General features: G+C 34.8%; 1 protein-coding gene, 1 long non-coding RNA gene and 1 other non-coding gene across 3 annotated transcripts; 2 read left to right on the forward strand and 1 right to left on the reverse strand.

Moving 5' to 3' along the window:
- Positions 1–116: 116 nt before the first annotated feature.
- Positions 117–903, reverse strand: LOC131034277 (uncharacterized). The gene is made up of 3 exons (XR_009103762.2): positions 812–903; positions 627–712; positions 117–534 (listed from the first exon to the last, which is right to left on the reverse strand). It is a non-coding gene; the product is annotated as an uncharacterized LOC131034277 (long non-coding RNA).
- Positions 904–7,720: 6,817 nt separating this feature from the next.
- Positions 7,721–9,666, forward strand: LOC131034278 (xyloglucan 6-xylosyltransferase 2). The gene has a single exon (XM_057965721.2). It carries the CDS (start codon positions 7,987–7,989, stop codon positions 9,340–9,342), a length of 1,356 nt encoding a protein of 451 aa, XP_057821704.2. The 5' UTR covers positions 7,721–7,986; the 3' UTR covers positions 9,343–9,666.
- A 4,534-nt stretch (positions 9,667–14,200) lies between these two features.
- Positions 14,201–14,272, forward strand: TRNAI-AAU (transfer RNA isoleucine (anticodon AAU)). The gene has a single exon. It is a non-coding gene; the product is annotated as a tRNA-Ile (tRNA).
- Positions 14,273–22,304: the final 8,032 nt, after the last annotated feature.

A 22,304-nucleotide genomic window follows, 5' to 3' on the forward strand; every position in this document is an offset into this window, starting at 1 on the left:
TGGACAGTAAAAAGAATAAATTGCATCTAACAGATGCATAAGTAATCCTGCCTATCGGCAGGAACTAATAATTCGCAATTGACTCGGACATTAACATGATGATCCGTAATCTTCACGTGGCCCATTAATTTTTAATACTTGTAATTAAAGCATACATTCAGTGGGAAAATAGTCAGATATTTTAAAAAGTATTTTTCCACTAACAAACATTTATTTTGTCCACATGCTAATTTTGTGGAACATAGGCTGATATTTAATCAGCTGGGGGTTATAGTTAAGCACCAAAAATATTTGGTACAAGAAAAGATTCCTCTCCCGACACGCATTTAACAAGAACAAAATAAAAGAGAAAATGGTGAAATTAATCCTCATCTAATTTCACTCTTTCTAATTTTTAGAGATTTATTGCTATTTTTAATAGAACAGCCCACTGCATCTGTTTGCTAAGCCTTTAGAAAAGAATTGAAGCATTGATCTACAAATTGACCTTTAAAGAAACTTTGAACTCCAATTCATGTTCTGGATTTTAAATCCCTGCCAAATTGTTGAAGTCAAAAATCAGAAAAAATGAGCACTGCTATGAAGCAAAATCATAAGAAATAAAAGACATAAAAAAATTAACCCACCTTATAGAGGAATATTAAAGGAAAACCTGTTGTGCATTTTAACTAAATACTGAGATTGAACAGCCATCTAAGCCCAAATCCATAATCTGCAGCTCAAGGGAATCAAACTTGGGTCAATTGAAAAAGTGAAGAAACTAACAGAGCTCGTATCCTCAACCTCTGATAGAAAAAACCATATAAATTACCATATTTTTCTTATGGGTATCAGAAAAGAAACCTAATCTGAAGATGTACAAATATTGAGTAATTTGACAGTTTTCATGGCAAACTGCGTAACTAGTATCCTTGCTAACAAAGGGATTGTGATGGATTAATGAAGAGATGTGCCTAGGTTTCTTATTTTATTACTTGCATTTAATCTGCATTCAATTTCCTTACATGTCCTCATTCAATGGAATAAGATTTTTCAAGATTTTTGGAAATTGGGCAAAATAGGTGGTTGCATTCGATTGGGTTTTTTGACTTTATATTTATGATAAGATTTCTTTCTAGAGACTTCCAGTTAAATTCGATTGGGTTTTTGACTTTATATTTATGATAAGATTTCTTTCTGGAAACTTCCAACTAAAAACTATAGACATAAATATTTGCTTTAGAGAGGAAAAATTAATGCTACCATGACTGTAGCAAGTATAACCAATCAGAGAGGAAATAAATAATTTTGATAAAATTATTAAAATATAAAGAAATAAGAAAAATTTATAAATGCAAGTAAATTTTTTTAATTCAATAACCTGACTGGACAACTAAAAGAAAAAAATCGTATCTAACCAATGCATAAGTATTCTTGCCTATTGACAAGAACTAATAATTAGTCTCACTATTACCTATTTTATAGTCAAAATGAATAGTTAATTTTTTTTTTACCAATAGTGAAATTTATTAAAGTCTAAAGTTTACATCATACTATAACACTATTTACAACTATTATCTAATTAATGTCAAGAGGCATTCTACAATGGGAATAAGGGGTGGAATGTAATGGCATAAGTATGTTAACAAAAACATTTATGTTTTAAATTAAATTTGACAACCATTTACATGTCAAAATATTAATATTAATTATAAACATAATATTTTAAAAATGAGCACCACATAAAAACAAAGATATGCTCTAATCAAAATTATAAGTTTTAGATAGATGTATAAAGAGGAAAAATAAATAAATAAAGATATTTGAAAAAAAATCTACCATTTCATAATTACAGTGTATAGTAACTTTTTTAAATTTTATTTTTATTTTTAATGTTTTTAAAGAGTAATAAGAAGTTTAAAATATAAATTAAAAAATAATTTAAGGTAAATAAAATAGTTCCAATTGATATCTCTCAACATTTCTTTAGATAGATGTATTTAAGATATCTATACTAGTAAAATAATATTTTTCTTATAAAAATAAATAAATTTAAAAGTCTACTCAACCTATTCTAATTTAACATTACAAAATGACTATTATTATGCAAATAATAATGCTCATGTCATTAAAGCTGTTAATAGAATTGAAATTCAATTCAATGAAATTAATTTATGAAAAAAATAGTTTTTTAAATTTTTTTAAATTTTTGCACACTATTCACAACAATCAATGAAAGAAAGATGAATTACATTTTTACAGTTATTTACAATAAAAAATTAGATGTATACTAACTAACATTTTTTTTTAATTTATTTTGAAACATTATAGACAAAAAAAATACATTACAAAATCTAGTCACCCTATTTAAGTTCTTTTATATTATGGATTCATTTATTACCAATTAAACAAATAAAGTCATTTCAATGAATAGAATAAAAAAGTGATGAAAATAATTGACCCCACTATAAAGTAGTCAAAATCAATAGTGAAAAATATTATATCAATAGTAAAATTTATTAAAGTCCAATCACTTAATTAATTTTCATATTGTAACACTATCTATAAATTTTCATATTTTGAAAAAAAGAAATAAATACATATTAGAAAATCCACTCAATTTATTTTAATTCATCTCTAATCATTTCGTTTGTTACCATTAAATAGAACTGAACATAAACATTAGTATTGTTGGGAAACTTAACATATGCATTAATATTGATGTCTTCGCAAGAACAAATAACAACAAGGATTCGAGTATATTCTAATATTATACTTTTTTTTTTAATCCAACAATCTTTTATTTTAGTTACATGTGGTGTTTCAATAAATGATACTTAGTAAAATTATACACACCTTTGTAAACAAATGCTTTTACACTATTCTTGTATTGTAACTCACTCCAGTTTCAAAATAAATGATACTTATAATTGCTTTTGCATAAATTCACATGGATAATCTTGAGCTCGAAATAATATTGTTAAATATCTTTATTCTACTTCTTATTATTCACAATAATAATATATGTAAGCATCAATACAAATCATCTCACATTTTATATCAAATCAAAATTTATAAATCATGATGATTTGGAGTCCTTTTGCTATTCATGTGCATTGTGACTCCTCCCAATAGTCAAAACGAATAGATCATCACAAATCTATTCCAAATCTAAATATAAACATTAAGTCTTTTTTAATGTCTTTTCATATTTAAGTAGAGACCATGAGTTCATATATTGAAAAAGAAGTGAAAAAATGATTAATGAAGTTGATATTGTAGTTATCACATTAAATTCATGAATCAACAAAAAAAATTAATTAAATAATTATTATCTAATAAAAATATAGACTAAAAAAAGAGAGACATATTGTATCAATGTCATGTTGTAGTGAGTGTAGTAAATTTCATTGTCTAATAAAATAAGTGATATTAGAAAAATTATTCAAGGAGACAAAATAATTTAAAATCAACAATTTCAATAAAAAATGACTATTATATAGTATATAAAAAATAAGTTGAAATTTGATTCATTGAATTAAATGTGTGAAGACATGTAATTTATAAAAAAGGTTGAAAATAAATATTTTTGCACTAACTATTCCCAACATGAACCAATAAAAAGAAAGATAAAAGATATTTTTACAATTTTCAGAATAAAAAATTAAATGTACACCATATGATTGTTACTCATTTTAAAAAATCCTATGTGCTCATTGATTAAACTAATAAAAAAATTGAGTACATCAATGCATTAATATGAACTTATTTTTGTATTTTGGAATAGATTTTATGAAAAAATACATTACAAAATCTTATTGACTCATTTAAATTTTATTATATCATCACTTCATTTATCGCTAGCTAAATAAAATAAAAGCATTTCAATGGGGAGAATGAAAAAATGGTATGAAAATAATTGGTCTCTCTATTACCTATTTTATAGTCAAAATGAATAGTTAAAAAGATTCCATCAATAGTGAAATTTATTAAAGTGTAAAAGTTTACATCATACTATAACATTATTTACAACTATTGTCTAATTAATGTGAAGAGGCGTTCTACAATGACAATAAGTGGTGGAGTGTAATGCAATGAGTGTGTTAACAAAAACACTTACCTTTTAGTTTAAATTTAACAACCATTTATATGTCAAAATATTAATATTAATTATAAACATAACATTTTCAAAATGAATATCACATAAAAACAAAGATATGTCCTCATAAAATTATAAGTTTTAGATAGATGTATAAATAAATAATAAAAAATAAAGATATTAAAAAAAAAATCTACCATTGCATAATTACAATGTATATCAAATATTTTTTAAATTTTTTATTTTTAATGTTTTTTAATAGTGATAAAAAGTTTAAAATTCAAATTAAAAAATAATTGAATTTTAGATTTTAAAGAAAAAATAATAATTTAAGGTAAATAAAATAGTTCCAATTGATATCTCTCAACATTTTTTTAGATAGATGTATTTAAGATATCTATAAGTTAGTAAAATAATATTTTTTTCATATTAAAAAAATTAAAAGTCTACTCAACCTGTTTTAATTTAGCATTAGAAAATGAATATTATGATGTAAATAACAATGCTCATGTCATTCAAGTTATTAATATAATTGAACTTCGATTCAATGAACTTAATTTATGAAAAAAGATAAATAAAAAAATGATTTTTGCACATTATTCCCAACAATCAATAGAAAGAAAGTTGAGTCACATCTTTATAATTATTTATGATTGAAAATTAAACTAACAATTTTTTAATTTTTTTTTGAAACATATTTGACAAAAAAAAATATATTACAATATCTAGTCAACCTATTTTAATAGTTATTTTATATCATTGGTTCATTTATTACCAACCAAACAAAATAAAGTCATTTCAATGAATAGAATAAAAAAGTGATGAAAATAATTGACTCCACTATAAAATAGTCAAAATTAATAGTGAAAAAGATTCCATCAATAGTAAAATTTATTAAAATCCAATAACTTAAATCATATTTTCATATTATAACACTATCTATAAATTTTCATATTTTGAAAAATAAATAAATACATATTAAAAAATCCACTCAATTTATTTTAATTCCTCTTTAATCGTTTCATTTGTTATCATTTAATAGAACTAAACATTTACATTAGCATCATTGGGAAACTTAACATATGCATTAATATTTATGTCTTCCTAAGAACTAATAAATAGACGCATGCTTTAGTATTGTTGGAAAACTTAACATATGCATTAGTATTTATGTATTCTCAAAAACTAATAAATAGACTATTGGAGAAAGGATCCAAGTATATTCTAATAGTTATGATAACATTTGTTAATTTAACATCCAATATGTTATATAATACAGCACTAATAATCAAGATTTTTAAATTGTTAGTGTTAATCATATGTACTCATAATTGAATGAAATGTATTCCTTGTATCTAAGAAACAACAAATCATGTGATTTCTTACAAATGAACCAAAATCATGTGATGCCACATTAGCTAGCAAATAAAACACTACTTAGTATGCACAACTATAGATCTAACTCTTTTTTGGAGCTTTTTGGACAAATCAACAAAAATCATGTTGATGTGACCCTAAAACCTTAATTATATACAAAGCTAATTTTATTTTGGACCTTTTCAACACCTCAACAAAAAGCATGTTGACGTGACCCTAAAACCTTAATTATATGCAAAATAAGTTGGTATAAAATATTAATAAAGGAAGGGTAAACCGTTCACTCTTTGCACGCCCAACCCGCCAATTACTAACTTAAAAAAACAAAACAAAAAAACTAAAAGCCCATTAATAAATTTCACATGTACCAATAGTCGCTCATTTTTTTAGCATTTTTGAACCATAATTGGCCCATTTGTGCACCTTTATTGGTACCCATAGCACACAGCTATTGGGGCATTTGTGCATAAGTATTGTTGGGAAACTTAACATATGCATTAATATTGATGTCTTCATAAGAACTAATAAATAAACATATACATTAGTATTGTAAGAAAACTTAATGCATGCATTAATATTGATGTCTTCTTAAGAACTAATAAATAGACAATAGGAGAAAGAATCCAAGTATATTCTAATAGTTATGATAACATTTCTTAATTTAATGTCCAGTATGTTATATAATATAGCACTAATAATCGCGACTTTAAAATTGTTAGTGTTAATCACATGTACTCATAATTGAATGAAATGTATTCCTTATATCTAAGAAACAACAAATCACGTGATGTCTATGAACCAAAATCATGTGATGCCACATTAGCTAACAAATAAAAAACTACTTATCATGCACAAACTTTTTTTTGGAGCTTTTTGGACAAGCCAACAAAAACCATGTTGATGTGACCCTAAAACCTTAGTTATATCGAGAGCCAACTTTCTTTTGGACCTCTTTTGACACCTCAACAAAAAACAAGTTGATGTGACCCTAAAACCTTAATTATATACAAAGTAAGCTTAGTACAAAATATAAATAGGGAAAGAGCACTAGTTAAGTTCATGTTCCAATAACCGTTCACTTCTTGCACATCCAACCTCACAATTACTGACTTTAAAAAAACAAAAAAACAAGTGACTAAAAGTCCATTAATGAGTTTCACATGTACCAATAGCCGCCCATTTATTAGCAATTTTAGACCATAATCTACCCATTTGTGTACCTTTATTAGTACTAATGGGGCATTTGTGCACAAATATTGGCTATTTTAGGTGCATGATTATTGAAGTATCTTTAAACAAGTATCAAATGACCCTTTGAAATGTGTATATTTTGACCCTTGCACACATAAAGATCCCATGATGTACATCATTACTACCCAAAAGCTAAAACAATAGCTATAAGAGAGGGGTTCCATGAGGGAGGCTTAAGCTTTATTTTTAATTAAGAGTCCCATGAATACTTTTTTTTTAGTGCTAGATTATTTAGAATCTTTTCCCAAAAATAGGAACCCCTACTTTTTAGGGATGTTATCCACTTGTCAAACATTTAAGTTTAATTTCTATTAAAAAATAGTTTGGAGGGAAATGAATTATTTTTATTTGTTTTAATTATGCACATAGTATATAAAACAAAGATATTATATTCATGAGACCACAAGCTTCCTTAAAATTTAGAACTTAAATTTTTAAGCTGAACTCCACTACAAAATCGATGGGACCAACAACTTAAATTTTTTCCTAAAAAACTCAACAGCTCCAGCTCTATTTTTTAGGAAGCCCCTCTCCATAAGACCCCAACCCAAGCACTTAAGTGACAACAAACCAAAAAAAATTAGTCAAAATGTTTAAAATTTATAAGTGAATGTGTGAAATTAGCTATAACTATTACCACTACACTTCCCCTAACAATTTAAAAATTTCACATAAAATTTTAAGAAACTTAAACTTAAGATGGTCAACTAATACACCCTCTCCTACCCCATCTTTCAAACAAATCAATAATTAACACTAAATTACTCATGTCTATTAAACAATGAATAATCCATAGACATTCATGAAAACCACGTTGAAAATAGCTGGCTCCCATGTAACCCCCGTGCCGTGGAAAAATTATGCGAGCCACTTTATGCACTTCTGTAATGCATTTTGTTTTCCGTGTCGACTACGACTCCTATATTCATAGCTAAAGACAGTTGGCCACGATTTTTCCTGTATAATGTAGCGCCAAATTTACATACTCTGTCACGCGCTTATTTCGATCTGCCCAGTGTTATTATTACCCATTATGGTAATCTGGGAAAATGGCGATGCGGTTAGTTTATATGGGATCTCTACCAACTTATTTTAACGGTCCCGTCGGCTTGAAAGCGGCCTGGCGGGTATACGTGGAAGAATGCGAATCATCCTGCCGGGAAGCTCACTTGCGAATAATAATTTCATGATCGACAGGGCAGAAAAGGCAACAGAAGAAGAAGACACTGAAGAAAGTCACTAAGCAGGGGAAGGGATTCGAACTCAGATTGGAAGCCAGAATGCGGTTTCCGGAGGTGTTTTCAGGGCGTAGGGTGCGGCAGGTGCAGAAGGCGTTTCACAATGCCAAGGTGACGCTGTTGTGTTTGTTTGTCACTGTAATGGTGTTGAGGGGCACCATTGGAGCGGGCAAATTCGGGACGCCAGGGCAAGATCTTGCAGAGATCCGTGAGCATCTCATTGTGGGTCGCCGTGGGGAGCCGCATCGGGTGCTCACAGAGGCGGCCATTAATGAAGGGGGAGGGAAAGCTGAGGCTGGTGGTGTAGTGGAAGAGGAAGAGGAGCCGGAGGAGCCTGAGGTGGAGAGGGATCCCAATGGCCCGCTTTACAGCCTGGGGCCTAAGATCTCTGATTGGGACGAGCAGCGGAGCGAATGGCTGAAGAAAAACCCCGGGTTCCCCAACTTTTTGCCCAATGGACGGCCGCGCATTTTGCTGGTTACAGGGTCGGCCCCCAAGGCGTGTGAGAATCCAGTGGGAGATCATCTCTTGCTCAAGTCGATTAAGAACAAGATCGATTATTGCAGACTTCATGGCATTGAGATTTTCTACAACATGGCGCATCTGGACTCGGAAATGTCAGGGTTTTGGGCGAAGTTGCCCCTGATCCGAAAGCTGATGCTGTCGCACCCCGAGGTGGAGTTCATCTGGTGGATGGACAGTGACGCTATGTTCACGGACATGGCCTTCGAGCCCCCCTACGAGAGGTACAAGGACCATAATTTTGTAATGCATGGGTGGGAAGAGCTTGTCTACAACCGCAAGAACTGGATCGGGCTCAACACGGGCTCCTTCCTGCTCCGCAACTGTCAGTGGTCACTGGACATTTTGGATGCGTGGGCGCCTATGGGACCCAAGGGCAAGATCCGCACAGAGGCCGGAAAGCTCCTTACAAACTATCTCACTGGCCGCCCCGAGTTCGAGGCCGACGACCAGTCGGCCATCGTTTACCTCCTCATCACGCAGAGAGAGAAATGGGGCAACAAGGTTTATCTGGAGAGCGCCTATTATCTCCATGGCTACTGGGGCATTCTCGTCGATAAGTATGAGGAAATGATCGAGAAGTACCATCCCGGCCTCGGGGATCACCGCTGGCCACTGGTTACTCACTTTGTGGGTTGCAAGCCCTGCGGCAAGTTTGGGGACTATCCGGTAGAGCAATGTCTTAAGCAGATGGAGAGGGCCTACAATTTTGGGGATAATCAGATCTTGCAAATATATGGTTTCACTCACAAGAATCTCAGCAGCCGAAAGGTCAGGCAGACGCGCAACCAGACTGACAGGCCGCTGGAAGTCAAAGACGAGCTTGGATTGTTGCATCCACCCTTCAAGGCTGTGAAACTCTCATCTTCAGAGTGAGCTCTTTTAGGGTTTTGTGCAGGTCTTTTTCACATTTTCTCGTTGCGTTTTCTTGGGTGCCTATACTAGGCAGATCAGATTATCTATTTTGTCATTATTGTTGGCTTGCATGACAACAATAGTACAGTAGCTTAGTAGATTGTAAAGCATTTTTTCTGAAGTAATTTTATTTATATGGCTGCTTCAAACTCGTCCTTATTCCTATGATAAAAATTGGAATAAATGTGTTTTAGAAGTTGTGTGAAGATTAAATGGTCTGCAGATATGTAACAGTAAAATTAGCTACTATTTATCTGTGATAAAGATGGAAGCCATTTCACACCATTTGCTATCTATCTCAAGAGTTTGTGGCGAGTATTTGTTGCGGCTGTAAGGAAACAATTTCTTCAGCGATTTAACATATTTTAGAACTGGGATAACATTTTTTTCTCAACTCTACCCTTCTGCATACAGTCGCGACTGTGATTAGAAATAGCTATAGGCTAAGGCATCTCCTTGTCATATTCTTCTCGTAAGTGTGAAGGGCTTTGGTAGAATTCCATTGATTGAAATAGAGACTTTGCGTGTAGTGGCACCACTATTTATCACTCTAATGGCTTCGCAGTTAAATTTAATTGCTTCAAGGTTACAGTGATATCTATATAACTAGCAATTGCATCCTAAGGTTCAATTTGTACGCTGATAAATGCACTAAGATCATCTTGAAAACTTAAAATAATTATAGATAAACCTTTTAATTTTTCTGGACGTGGTTGTATAATTTTTCTGGGCATATGAAGTGAAACCTCTTACGCACTTAGCGAATTCGTTGAAAGGATAGAAAAGGTCCACAACTGTACAGAAGGACGTGATGTGGTTGGGTAGGGTGTGATTTATATGGAGTGAGAAAACATAGCAATGGAAGTAGCATTGAGAGGTGACTCAATTGAGACTTGGTCCAGCAAGACAGCCTGCTTTTAACAATAAAATAGACAACACTCTATATTCCATAGACAGTTAAGCTAACTTTAAATAAATATGTAGCAAAAATATAATATATTTAAACAAATCTTGTATACAAAATTCTGGAGTGTACACAATTGCGTTGAAGTTCTTGGGTTTTATTGATATCCTTCTAATGCTTATCTGTTTGAAGTTAATAATAAAATCAATGTCACAAAAAATAGCAAAAAGCTAAATCCAATATTGTAATGTTCCCTTCTTGGGATTACCTTAGAATTTGCCCTAGAATCACAAGTTCAATAAAAGCAAGAGATGGAGTATGGTTGGAGATATATCTTTACCAAGTAAAATGCTCTTTTAACAAGGTAAACACTGGTTTAAGTCCTACAACCACAATAAATAATATTGGATATATATACACAATTTTTTTTTTTTTTAATTATTAGGGTTAGTAATCACACATGAGTACATATAATTATTCCAATTTATTAAAATAGGCCACATCTACATTTACTATCTAGTATTCGATCATAATAGGGTTCAGATGAGAGATCGTGATAGGTTGGCCCAAAGCCATCCACAAAGTAAGCCCAAGAGGGGACACTCACCCTCTTGGCCCCAAGTGGTATTCAATCATAATAGGGTTCGGATGAGGGATCATTATAGGTTAGCCCAAAGCCATCCCCACTCTAAGCCCAAGAGTGGACACTCGTCCTCTTGGCCCCAAGTGGTAGGCACAATGGACATCCAACATGGCGTGGTCTACCTAGTGGGGTGCTTGTATTTGCCCTTCCTATTCATGTCTTATCCTTTTACACACATGAGTAGATGTAATTATTCCAATTTATTAAAATAGATTACATCTACATTTATTGTCTAGTATTCAATCATAATAAGCTTCGGATGAGAGATCGTGATAGGTTGGCCCAAAGCTCCCCACACTAAGCCCAAGAGCGGACACTCACCCTCTTAGCCCCAAGCGGTAGGTACATTGGACATCCAACATGGGGTGGTCTACCTAGCAGGGGTGCTTGTATCTGCCCTTCTTGTTCATGTCTTATCCTTAAACACATATGAGTAGATATTGTTGGTGTGGGAAATAAGCTACACTCGAACCAACGATGGACTGGTCCAAGAGGGGCTAGTAGCTCAGTGGTAGAGCACTCCAGTAGCGTATGGAAGGTCCTAGGTTCGAGTCCTAGCTGGTCCATGTCTCAACATGGTATCAGAGCCAAGTTCGAATTAGGGGTAATTAGATTGATTGTAGTTGTTCCTCCTCTTTTCAATTTGCTCTTATTACTTCATTCGAAATGTTGAACTGTCTCAGGGTTGAAGATAGATTGGATGGTGCATCCAACTTCACATCATGGAGATTCCGAATCATGCTTGCATTAAATGGAAGTGATCTTGCAAACTTTGTGGAGAGATCCTCCATTGAACCTGAGGCAGAAGAGGAAAAGACTTCATGGAGGAAGAAAGAATTTCAAGCTCAGAGAATGCTGGTTGACTCCGTGAAGGATCATATTGTACCTATCATCTCTAAGCTGAAGACTGCCAGCGAAATGTTCAAGACATTGGAAGAGATGTACGAAATCAATAGCACCAGCCGTGCCCTAGCTTTGAAGCAACAGCTTCATCACATCAAGATGATGAAAGGTGAATCTGTCATAGCATACTTCATGAGGATTTCTGATTTGAGAGATCAGCTCTCATCCATTGGGAAGGTTGTTGATGACAGTGACTTGACCATGCTTGCTCTCAATGGTCTTCCGGCATCTTGGGAGTCTTACATTCAAGGAATTAGTGCAAGACCAGATCTTCCCAAGTTCGATTGTTTGAGAGCAGATTGCATACAAGAAGAGTCACGATTGATAGCAAGAGGAATTGAGCGTGATCATTATGATGTAGACAATCAAGTCCTTGCTTCGCATATGGTTAAAGGCAAAGGAAGGAAGTGGGATAGAGACAGAGATTCAGATCCTGCCCCTAAATCAAAAAGGAAGGACTTATCTCACATCCAGTGCTTTTAAGTGTGACAAGTATGGTCATTTTGCTCGGGATTGCAAATTCAGGTCCACTCCTCTTGCTTCCTCTGCAGAAGTTGGCATAGGGACATCTCAGAAGGAGCAAAGGTCAAATGAAGACTTACTTTTCTAAAAGTAGGAAATGTTAGAGGGAGCTTGTCAAGCTCAGAGGGAGCCAATTTCTTTCAGCTTCAGAGGAAGCCTCATCTTTTGTGTAATAGTTTTCGTTCCACCCTCTGCAAGTAGGTATGGTGGATCCACCCTCTGCGAGTAGGCATGGTGGTGATGCATTCTTCTTTGGGAGAAGTTTGAGGCGAAAGCCCTCGTTCCACTCTCTGCGAGTAGGCATGGTGGACCCACCCTTTGCAAGAAGGTATGGTGGGCATCATTGAAGAAATTCCACCCTCTGCGAGTAGGTATGGTGGGTATCATGGAAGAAATTCCACCCTTTGCGAGTAGGTATGGTGGGTATCATGGAAGAATTTCCATGATGAGTTCATTCACCCTTTGGGAGTAGCTATGGTGAACATATTATGTGTTTCATCCATGGGAGTAGCCATGGTGGTAGCCACTTTGAGACTTGATTATTCACAGAATCCTCTCTAGCTAAGAGGGAGTGTTGAAATGGTTAGCTAGTTCGGATCATATTTTAATGTTGCTTTGTGGCAATTAAAATATTATCTTATTGTAATAAGGTTAAGCGATTTATGTCTATAGGGCTGGGCCCAAATGTAATGTGTGGTTAAGCAATTTATGTCTATAGGGCTGGGTCCAAATGTAACGTGTGGTTAAGCAATTCATGTCTAATAGGGCTGGGCCCAAAAGGAAACGTGTCACAACATGCAAATATGTAGGCCCCAAATTGGGCGCCAAAAGTGCAAATTAAAATATGTAAAATAAAGGGAATTTGGTTAAAGCCGACTTGGAAAACTTGAACATATATATAAACAAGATTCATTCTACACAACAAACTCTTCATCAAGTGTCGTTAGCCTTATGCAAATTCAGTCAGCGAACTTGGAGGTAGAGAGCTATCCATATCTTCATGCTGCTGCAAGTCTATCTGATCCTTGAGTGAATCCATTGGACAACTTGCTGGGCAAGGTGGTGCTCTATACTTCAGTGATCTCCTTCAAGTGGTGTCGATATTCTGCTCTCTCTGAAGACATACTGCAACTGCATATACTAGGTTCAGTCTGCCCTAGATTGGCACTCAATCAGATAAGTAATCTGATTCATGTAATCTGCTTATGAATAAAGGAACTGATCCGAATCTTTGATGCTGGGTTTTTCCTCCAAGAGGGAGGTTTTCCCAGGGTACTTGTGTCTTGTGTTGTGTGCTTTTACTATCATTTCTGCTTATTCTCAGTCTGTTTATAATTTAAGTAAGTAGATTAACATCTGATTGCCTAAAATCAACATGAGCGAATCCATTGGACAACTTGCTGGGCAAGGTGGTGCTCTATACTTCAGTGATCTCCTTCTTCAAGTGGTGTCGATATTCTGCTCTATCTGAAGACATACTACAACTGCATATACTAGGTTCAGTCTGCCCCAGATTGGCACTCAATCAGATAAGTAATCTGATTCATGTAATCTGCTTATGAATAAAGGAACTGATCCGAATCTTTGATGCTGGGTTTTTCCTCCAAGAGGGAGGTTTTCCCAGGGTACTTGTGTCTTGTGTTGTGTGCCTTTATTATCATTTCTGCTTATTCTCAGTCTGTTTATAATTTAAGTAACTAGATTAACATCTGATTGCCTAAAATCAACATGGTATCAGAGCCAGGTCTAGGCTAGGAGCCCCAAGCACACGAGAGGTGTGGCTTAAGGGGGGGGTGTTGGTGTTGGAAATAAGCCACACCCGAACCAACGATGGACTGGTCCAAGAGGGGTCAGTAGCTTAGTGGTAGAGCACTCCAGTAATGTATGGAAGGTCCTAGGTTCGAGTCCTAGCTGGTCCATGTCTCAACAGATATAATTATTCCAATATATTAAAATAGGTCACATCTACATTTACTAGCTAGTATTCAATCATAATAGGGTTCGGATGAGAGATCATAATAGGTTGGCCCGAAGCCATCCACACACTAAGCCTAGGAGCGGACACTTACCCTCTTGGCCCCAAGTGGCAAGCACATTGTACATCCAACATGGGGTGGTCTACCTAGCGGGGTGCTTGTATCTGCCCTTCCTATTCATGTCTTTTCCTTTTATTGTAATAGTCAATCATCGTAGTGGTAGGAAAGGAAATTGCATTAGGGGGCCCAGAAATCCACCTATTTAAGCCCAAGAGCAGGCACTCACACTTTTGGCCTCAAGTGGCAGGCACATTGGACATCCATCATGGGGTGGCCTACTTAGATGGCGATCTTGTATCGGCTCCCCTTCCTTCCATCTCATTCCCTTCTCTACATGATTGCTTGTTGGGTTACAAACAGATTTATGTTCTCGGATAGGTATTTTACCTATACCAACATGTAAGAAATTATATACTAAATGATATCTTTTATAGTGCATAGATTAAAGTTCCAGTGTTCCACGGAAACACATTCCCCCCCCTCAGGCCCAAGTCCCCCTGTCCCCGAGACCTGCCCCCGAAACTTTTTCCCTTTGTCTCCCTGCCCCGAAGCCCATCCCCACGTCCCCCCGCTTCCCGTCCCCAACAACCGTGGAACAATGGATTAAACATAAATATTAGGCATGCCACAAAGATAATTAACAATGCTATTTTTAGTTCTGTATAGAATGTCTGGGTCTGATCTGATATGTGCCTGATTTCAGTTCTCCCTTATTGCTCAAAATGATCTTTTCTGATCTGGATTGTTGTTTCCTTCAATTGATCGATGGACATGGTTTCCAATCTGCATTGCTTGATGCCTTGCCCCATCATTTGAATGTCTTCATGAAGAGGGACAACTCTTGGGAAGTTGCTGCTCTTTCAGGAATGGACACAACTTTTCTGTAAGTCGCTGCCCTTCAATATTAATCTTTATTTAATTTCAAACTAATAACACGAGTCAATCTCTTTACTCCTGCGATTTATATGTTAATCCTTTATCAAACTTGTTATTAGCATGATCACTTCCTTTTTTTTTCTTCTATCGCTGTTGTATATATTACTGATAATTGCTGCCTTCTCCATTGGCTTAACATATTGTTTCCTAGAAAATCGTTAAGTCTTAAACTAAGACAATTTTCTTGATTATTGGCATCTCACTGATTGTATTGGGAGTGTTATGAAAATAGTTTTGCTGATCGCTGGGTTTGCATATTTTATTTGTTATTTGGTGCTTAGGGTCGTGGGCATGACAAATATAGAAATCTGCCGTCATAATTTTCAAACCATTGATTAGAAACTTTCCACTGTAATGAACATGTGAGAACAGTATCAAATAGACAAGATTAGTTTATAAAATCTACAGACAGGATTGAAAGGACAAACATATCTACAAACCCACCAATTTATTTTATAAATTTCATTGAGCAGACAAGTCTGGCAGTGGTTGGAAATAATGTTGAACAATCATTTCCAGCTCCAAATTTATCATACAAATTCAAAATTGTTCCTAATATATTAATAGTCAAAACCCTCCAAAATATTTATTAGGCAGATTGAAAGAATGTTGAGTGCATGCATCAGACACTCGGAACACATACTCAAACTTAACCAGATGCATCCCATCAATTTGGTTTTATTGTAAACATCTTCAACCTGGTTTTTGGATATGAAGTTGAAGGTGAAATGCTTAATCCTAAAATGGCCTTGTAAATGCTGGAACTTCACTGCCAAGTGATCTGTTTTGAAGCTTACCATTGTCCACATATACTGAACATCGAAAGCCATTATGCAAAAGCTTACGGCCAAGCCTTTTAATCCTATGACTATTGAATTTTGAAATTTTTAAACCCAAACAAGTTATAAAGAGGAAATTGGTGAAACCTTAAATACTGAACGCTGTAGCTTCCAGCTTAAATATTAGCCAAGAAATGCAACCAACCATAGACATCTGATCTATTTATCCAATATATTTTACACTGAGAGAAATATATCATTTCAAATCTATGTTCCATGTATTAATATGAATTTCAAAGTTCTAATTTCTAAAGCTGTGAGAAATATATAATAACCTGAAACCACTGCTCTAAAGAAACAGTTTCTTTTGGTTTTGGGCTCTCTTCCTGGAGTTGAGACCGACTTAACAAAATCTCTCAATCTTTAGCAAACACTCACAAAGATATACAAAAATTGAGGAGACCCTCAACAAATGACAACTTAGATGTGCTCTCCAGTCGTCCATAGTTATTCACTTGCCTCTGTGTTGCCAAGTGATTTTCGTCGCCTTATTTTTAGATCAAACTCAACTCATAATCCTGATATCTCACAAGCTCTGTATTTCAAATATTCAACAATATTAGACATTATAACAAATTATGAATATAATAAATAGCAACAAGCACTACCAAATCCAATGTTAGAAAAAGCATATAGAATGAACAAAGTATAAATATTATTTGCCTATAAGACTTCCCAGAAGTTATTATTGTTTTAGCCTCTTGATTACACCACACCTTGCTAGAGAGAAGTGTTTAATTCTTCTCGCCATTTTTTTCAGCTTTTGAAATTTATATATATTAAGTTTTAATGCACTTTTATGTTACGCATCTTGTGCCTTCAGAGCATTCACTTGCAAAATTCATTTCTAGCTAGTCTGCAGTCAAAAAGTTCTCCAGCACAAATGATTTGTAGAAAACAACTCTGCAGATTCCTAGAATGCAAAATAAAATTTGAAACTTAAAAAAGTAAACGTAACTTGAATTCTCCCATCTTAGAAAAGCTTTCCTGAGTACAGTTCAGACAGCCTCCCTATCAAACCAAAGTATAAATCCCCTTCCCATTCAATTTGTTATTCCAGTAGGTGTGGGTCTCTGATGCCCAAATACCATAAAATATCATATATCAATTCCAAAATCATTAAGAAAATATATACATTCTAGATGTCATGGCCTGGGACTTATCATCGCTTTTATAAGATTCAGCCATGGTATTAACTATTAAGTATATCAACTCAAATAATAAAAGTCTACATTGTATTGGATTATTGAAAAGATTTCATTACATTTGTGGTCAACTGTCATAATGAGTTCAAACTGCTTATTGAGTAATTTTAAACCCCTCTCAAAGCAGTTGTCAAGTGTAAGAATTAATGGCTATTTTTAGAAATTCATGTTTCCACTCTCAATGAATGTGATTATAAGGCCATCTCTAATGACTTCCAAAAAAATTATCAACTACATAATGTAATGCCCTCATTCGATCCCTGAAGCCAGTCAACCAAGAACAATGCCTTTGGCCCAAGACATGGCAAATAATCGGCGTCGCACACACCAAATAAAGTTATCCCTGACCAAGAAGGTATGCTTAAGTTCGATCAAGGGAGATATCAAAGTTCCAAGACATCGCAATCAGTTAGAAATGAGTCTATTGTTTCCAAGAAGAGAATATTAAGTCTGACCAAATGTTAATCAATTCATTAGTGATATTGTTAGTTAAAGATCTGATTAGGTGAAAGACAATTAATTAAGTTGTTTGTAAAAGACATGGATGTAGGAGATACAACTCCTCACATCATGCTCCCTCATGGCCATATTAAAGAAGGATCATGGTTCATCACAAGGCATTCAGAATTGTTTTTTAATACTTACTTCAGACTGTGAGTGCTCAAGGGAGCCATAGCATAGCCGAGTAAAGGTGGTGTTATACACCCATTGCAAGGCCAAGATGCATGATCAGAGAGTAATCCTAACAGAGAATGCGTCAAAGATTGCATGAACACAAGGAGAAGATATCAGGAAAAGCGATCAAGATCAGAAACTATAATTCTTTCAGAACCAAACCATTGATGTTCATTTGCTTGATTAGATGAGACCACTCAGGAATAGCGGTATTATTTATAATAATCAGAGGTTACATGCTTACCAACTGAGTGAATCGCAATAGCCAGACCTCTTGTATATTGGCATCTATATTAAGATTTCAGAACCAATTCTTCTTAAAACATTATATTGGAATTTGTAACAGATTAAGGAGATATATTATTATCTATTTGAGCATTTCATATTCATATAGATTCATCAATTAAGCTCTTTACTGGTAGTGTTTTTGATATAAGTCTTTCTTAATTTACCCTTATACCTTTCCAACCAAGACCCTCAGAATCATAAGAATAATTGACTCATTAAAATTGCAAAGTTAGAGAAAATCCCACAAGGGACACTACACATAAGGATTAAAAAGTGCATAGCTCTATATTTTCTCTTTATCCTTTTCTTTTTTTCGAACAGCGGTAAAATAAGCTAAGCCACCTAAAGTCTGGGCTCTCTTTATTGCTCAGCATGTTGAAGGAACAAGATGTTAATAGATCTCCACTTGCTAAAAAGGAAGCAGATTTGGAGGTTGATGCCTTAGATGAATCCCATAGTGCATCTTCCCACCTAGATAGTAAAACATTTAAGTTTTAACTGACCTTCTTCCTTTAAGCATTTCACTTCAGAAAACAGTGGATAAGAACTGAAAAATATTTGATATTCCTGAAACAATTTTTATTTCTTAAAGTCAACATAAATTGAGAACAAATTTAAGAACTAACTCAAAGCTAAAAATGGCCATTAATTCAGATACCAAATTAGAGGGTTACATAATAACAAGACATCAGTATTTAGATAAAAGCACACAGAAGAACATTTCTGCACCGTCATTACTGTGTAGAACGTGTTTATAAAACAGAAGTTAGAGATATACAGGACCCAGCTACCTGTCAAAGCTTATACAACTAATGTAATAAAGTTGTTTTTGGTAATTTTGTAGGTTAAGAAACCAGCATAAATAGAGGCACTGTACAGCAGAGTTATCAGAACCCTTCATTTGAGTTTCTTGACAAAGATGAACTCATGGTCCCTCTGAAAGTCAATTTGAGTCCTGCAGGGCCCTTCTTCGTATCTTTCCTTGATTCCAGATCAGGCACTTACCTTTGTGGTTCCTTCACCTCCACTTTTGTCCACTGCTTTCTTACTGAACACCACCTGTCATGAACTGATCCAAGACCAAATTGATTCACTTCCCCCCTTCCTTCTCAAACTGCTCACTTGTCCCTAGGCCCACCTCTCTCAATAGCACCAGCAAATCCCTTATCAGGCTTGGACCGATCAGTTTCAAGCACATTATTAAGCTTCTCAGATGCCCCTTCAAACATTTCAGAATCCACATCCTTCTTTGGCCAATATTAAGTAAAGAGAGTATTGTGTCGTAAATTTATCCTTGCCAATATATATTATATCGATTATTCATTGCAAAAGAAGGCTACCAGTAATATGCATACACCAGAGTGGGACACACTTTAGAAGCAGCATCCAATGGTCAAGATCATTTTAGAAAACCTATGGATAGGATTTGATTTATGGTAGACCTTTTGATCAGATTAGAAAAGACTGCTCTGATCCACAAAGAATCAATTTGGATATGATCTTGTACGTCATATTGTAAAGTGCCATTGATATATAATCTCTCATACTCTCAACCTTGACCAATTTTGTGTTCAAAACAAATTTATAGTTATTAATTGATGCTGAATTTCCTTGTTCTTTCGAGACTCCTCTATATGGCCGCCATTAGATTCTTCAATCAAATCGTAAAACTGCTTGTGGAACAGAGCTAGAAATCCATCGTGCCCAAGCACCTTGTCTTGTTGAAAGGAAAAGACTTACAAATCTTAATTTCATCTTATGTTGGCAGCCCAGAAATATGGTTCTATAATGTTATATGATGGATGCCTTAAATAACTGGAATTATCTATATTTTAAAAATTTCCTTTAAGTTATCGCCAAGGAGCTGCACCATATTCCTCCCATCCACCTGGCTATTGCCGTCCCGGTGGGGTGATTGGGTGCAACCGATTGTTTATGAGGATTCATCAGTTGTGTGTCAAAAATGCCACCAAGTTGGTCATGCTGCTGCTGTGTGTTTGAAGTTGAACAATAGGCGGAAGCAAAATTTGTAAAGGAAATCAGAACAGATGGAGCTTAGTCATCCTCATATGAATGATGTGCTGCCCCTGGTGAGTAGTGGTTAGGAGGATTGCCCTTATTTGCCTAGGGTTAATTTTGAAGAAATTATTAAAATTGATTTTGAATGTAGGTCTCATCCAGTTCTGAGAATTTCAGAGGTGGTATGTAGGACGAGGGAAATTATTAGAGAGGGCTTGGTTGTTGTGATCTAGAAAGTCATTATCCCAATGATGGGATTCTATATCCACCCATATCGACCTCCACAATTTAGGAAAAAAGGAAGAATGAATCGGAAGAGAGGTTAATTAGAAGATCTTTGAATATGTATGTTTAAGGATTGGCTATGGAAGTACAGCTAGAAAGGAAATCTACTTCAATGACTTGATAGATAGGGCTGTTGGTAATGTTCAGAGCTCCCTGGAGTGATATGGATTGAAGCTGCCTTGAGTTTGCTGGTATATTGTTTTTATTGGGTGGTATGCCTTGTGGTAGTTGTTTTTGCTGCTCCTGAAGGCACTGAAAGGTTTCTTCTGGTTTACAGCCTTAGTGCTATTAGGTCCTTGCTGCTGTAGTGCTATTAGGTCCTTGCTGCTGTATCTTTCTTGTTTGTTGGACTTTATTGATGTATTTGTTCTCGTCTTTGTAAAAGGTTTGGGGTACTTTCAAAATCACACTTTTACCATTATTAAAAAAATAATTCCGTGTTTTTTCAATGCCCATCCGTTGTTGTCCCCTAAAAAAGGATTCTATCTACTACCCCTAAATGCATCCTGCCATTGGGCGTGTTTCTTGATACTTCATCTATCAGAGCTGGCCTTGTTAATTCCATGGCAGCAATCATGTGCAGAAGCATTTTTTGTAAAGCATTTTTTCTGAAGTAAATTTTCTGTCTGGTTGCTTTGAACTCGGCCTTATTCCTGTGATAAATTTGGAACAAATGTGCTGTAGAAGTTTTGTGAAGAATTAAATGGAATGCAGATATGGAACTGTAAAATTAAACTTGTCTCGGATAAAAGGCATTGGTTAAAGATGAGAGCCATTTCACACCTTTGTTAGCTCATCTCAAAAGTGTGTCTATGGATATTTGTTGAGGAAAAAAGGTAGAAGGAGAACAATTTCTGTAGAGGATCTGACAAATTGTAGAATTGGGATAAGTCTTGCTCATAATTATAAACAGATATGGTCTTAAGGGTTCTCCTTCTCAGAATCTTTTAGAAAGAGTGAAAGGTTTTCTTAGAACTACATGACTGAAAGACTTTCAGTGTAGTGACATGACTATTTATTCCTCTAATGACTTGCTAATTAAACCCAACTGCTTCGAGACTGCTCAATCAGGGTCCAGTTATATATTTAGAGAGCTATCTAGTGGGATCTAAATCACTTCCCTTCCCTACACTTTTTAAGGACTTTTACTTAGATATGATGGGAGCTAATTTGTCTCCCCAACGCAAAAGCTCATTGTAAGGTGGAAATCGACTTAGAAACGATCTTTGATACCTGAAAAATCAATTTGGATATGATCTTGTACACGATATTGTAAATTGCTATTAATCTATAATCTCCCATATATTCAACTGTGGTCGAATTTGGGATCAAAACAAATGTGTGGTTATTAATTGTTGCTGTATTTCCTGAGATTCTTTTCTCTTTTAAGTCTCAAAATTGATATTGGAATAGAGCTAGAAACTCATGCTGCTGGTTGAGGATTGGTAAACCCGAAGTACAAAATCAGTGCAATAAGATCCTATAGCTCTTCGACTATAGCCTAGTCATTCATACTATAAATTTCTTATGTTAAAAAGCGCACTTTGTTATCAATCCCTTCAAAATGGGCAAGGGATGGCTAACAAATGTGCAAATTCCTTTGAAAATTGCTATTGATGGATCTATTTTAACTACCTACATAGACCATCAAACATATCTTGAGGCAAG

This window comes from Cryptomeria japonica, chromosome 3 (genome assembly GCF_030272615.1).
Source record: "Cryptomeria japonica chromosome 3, Sugi_1.0, whole genome shotgun sequence".
Lineage (NCBI taxonomy): Eukaryota > Viridiplantae > Streptophyta > Pinopsida > Cupressales > Cupressaceae > Cryptomeria > Cryptomeria japonica.

Coding starts and splice junctions, on each gene's coding strand:
- LOC131034278 (XM_057965721.2), top strand. CDS start 7,987: ATGCGGTTTCCGGAGGTGTTTTCAGGGCGTAGGGTGCGGCAGGTGCAG.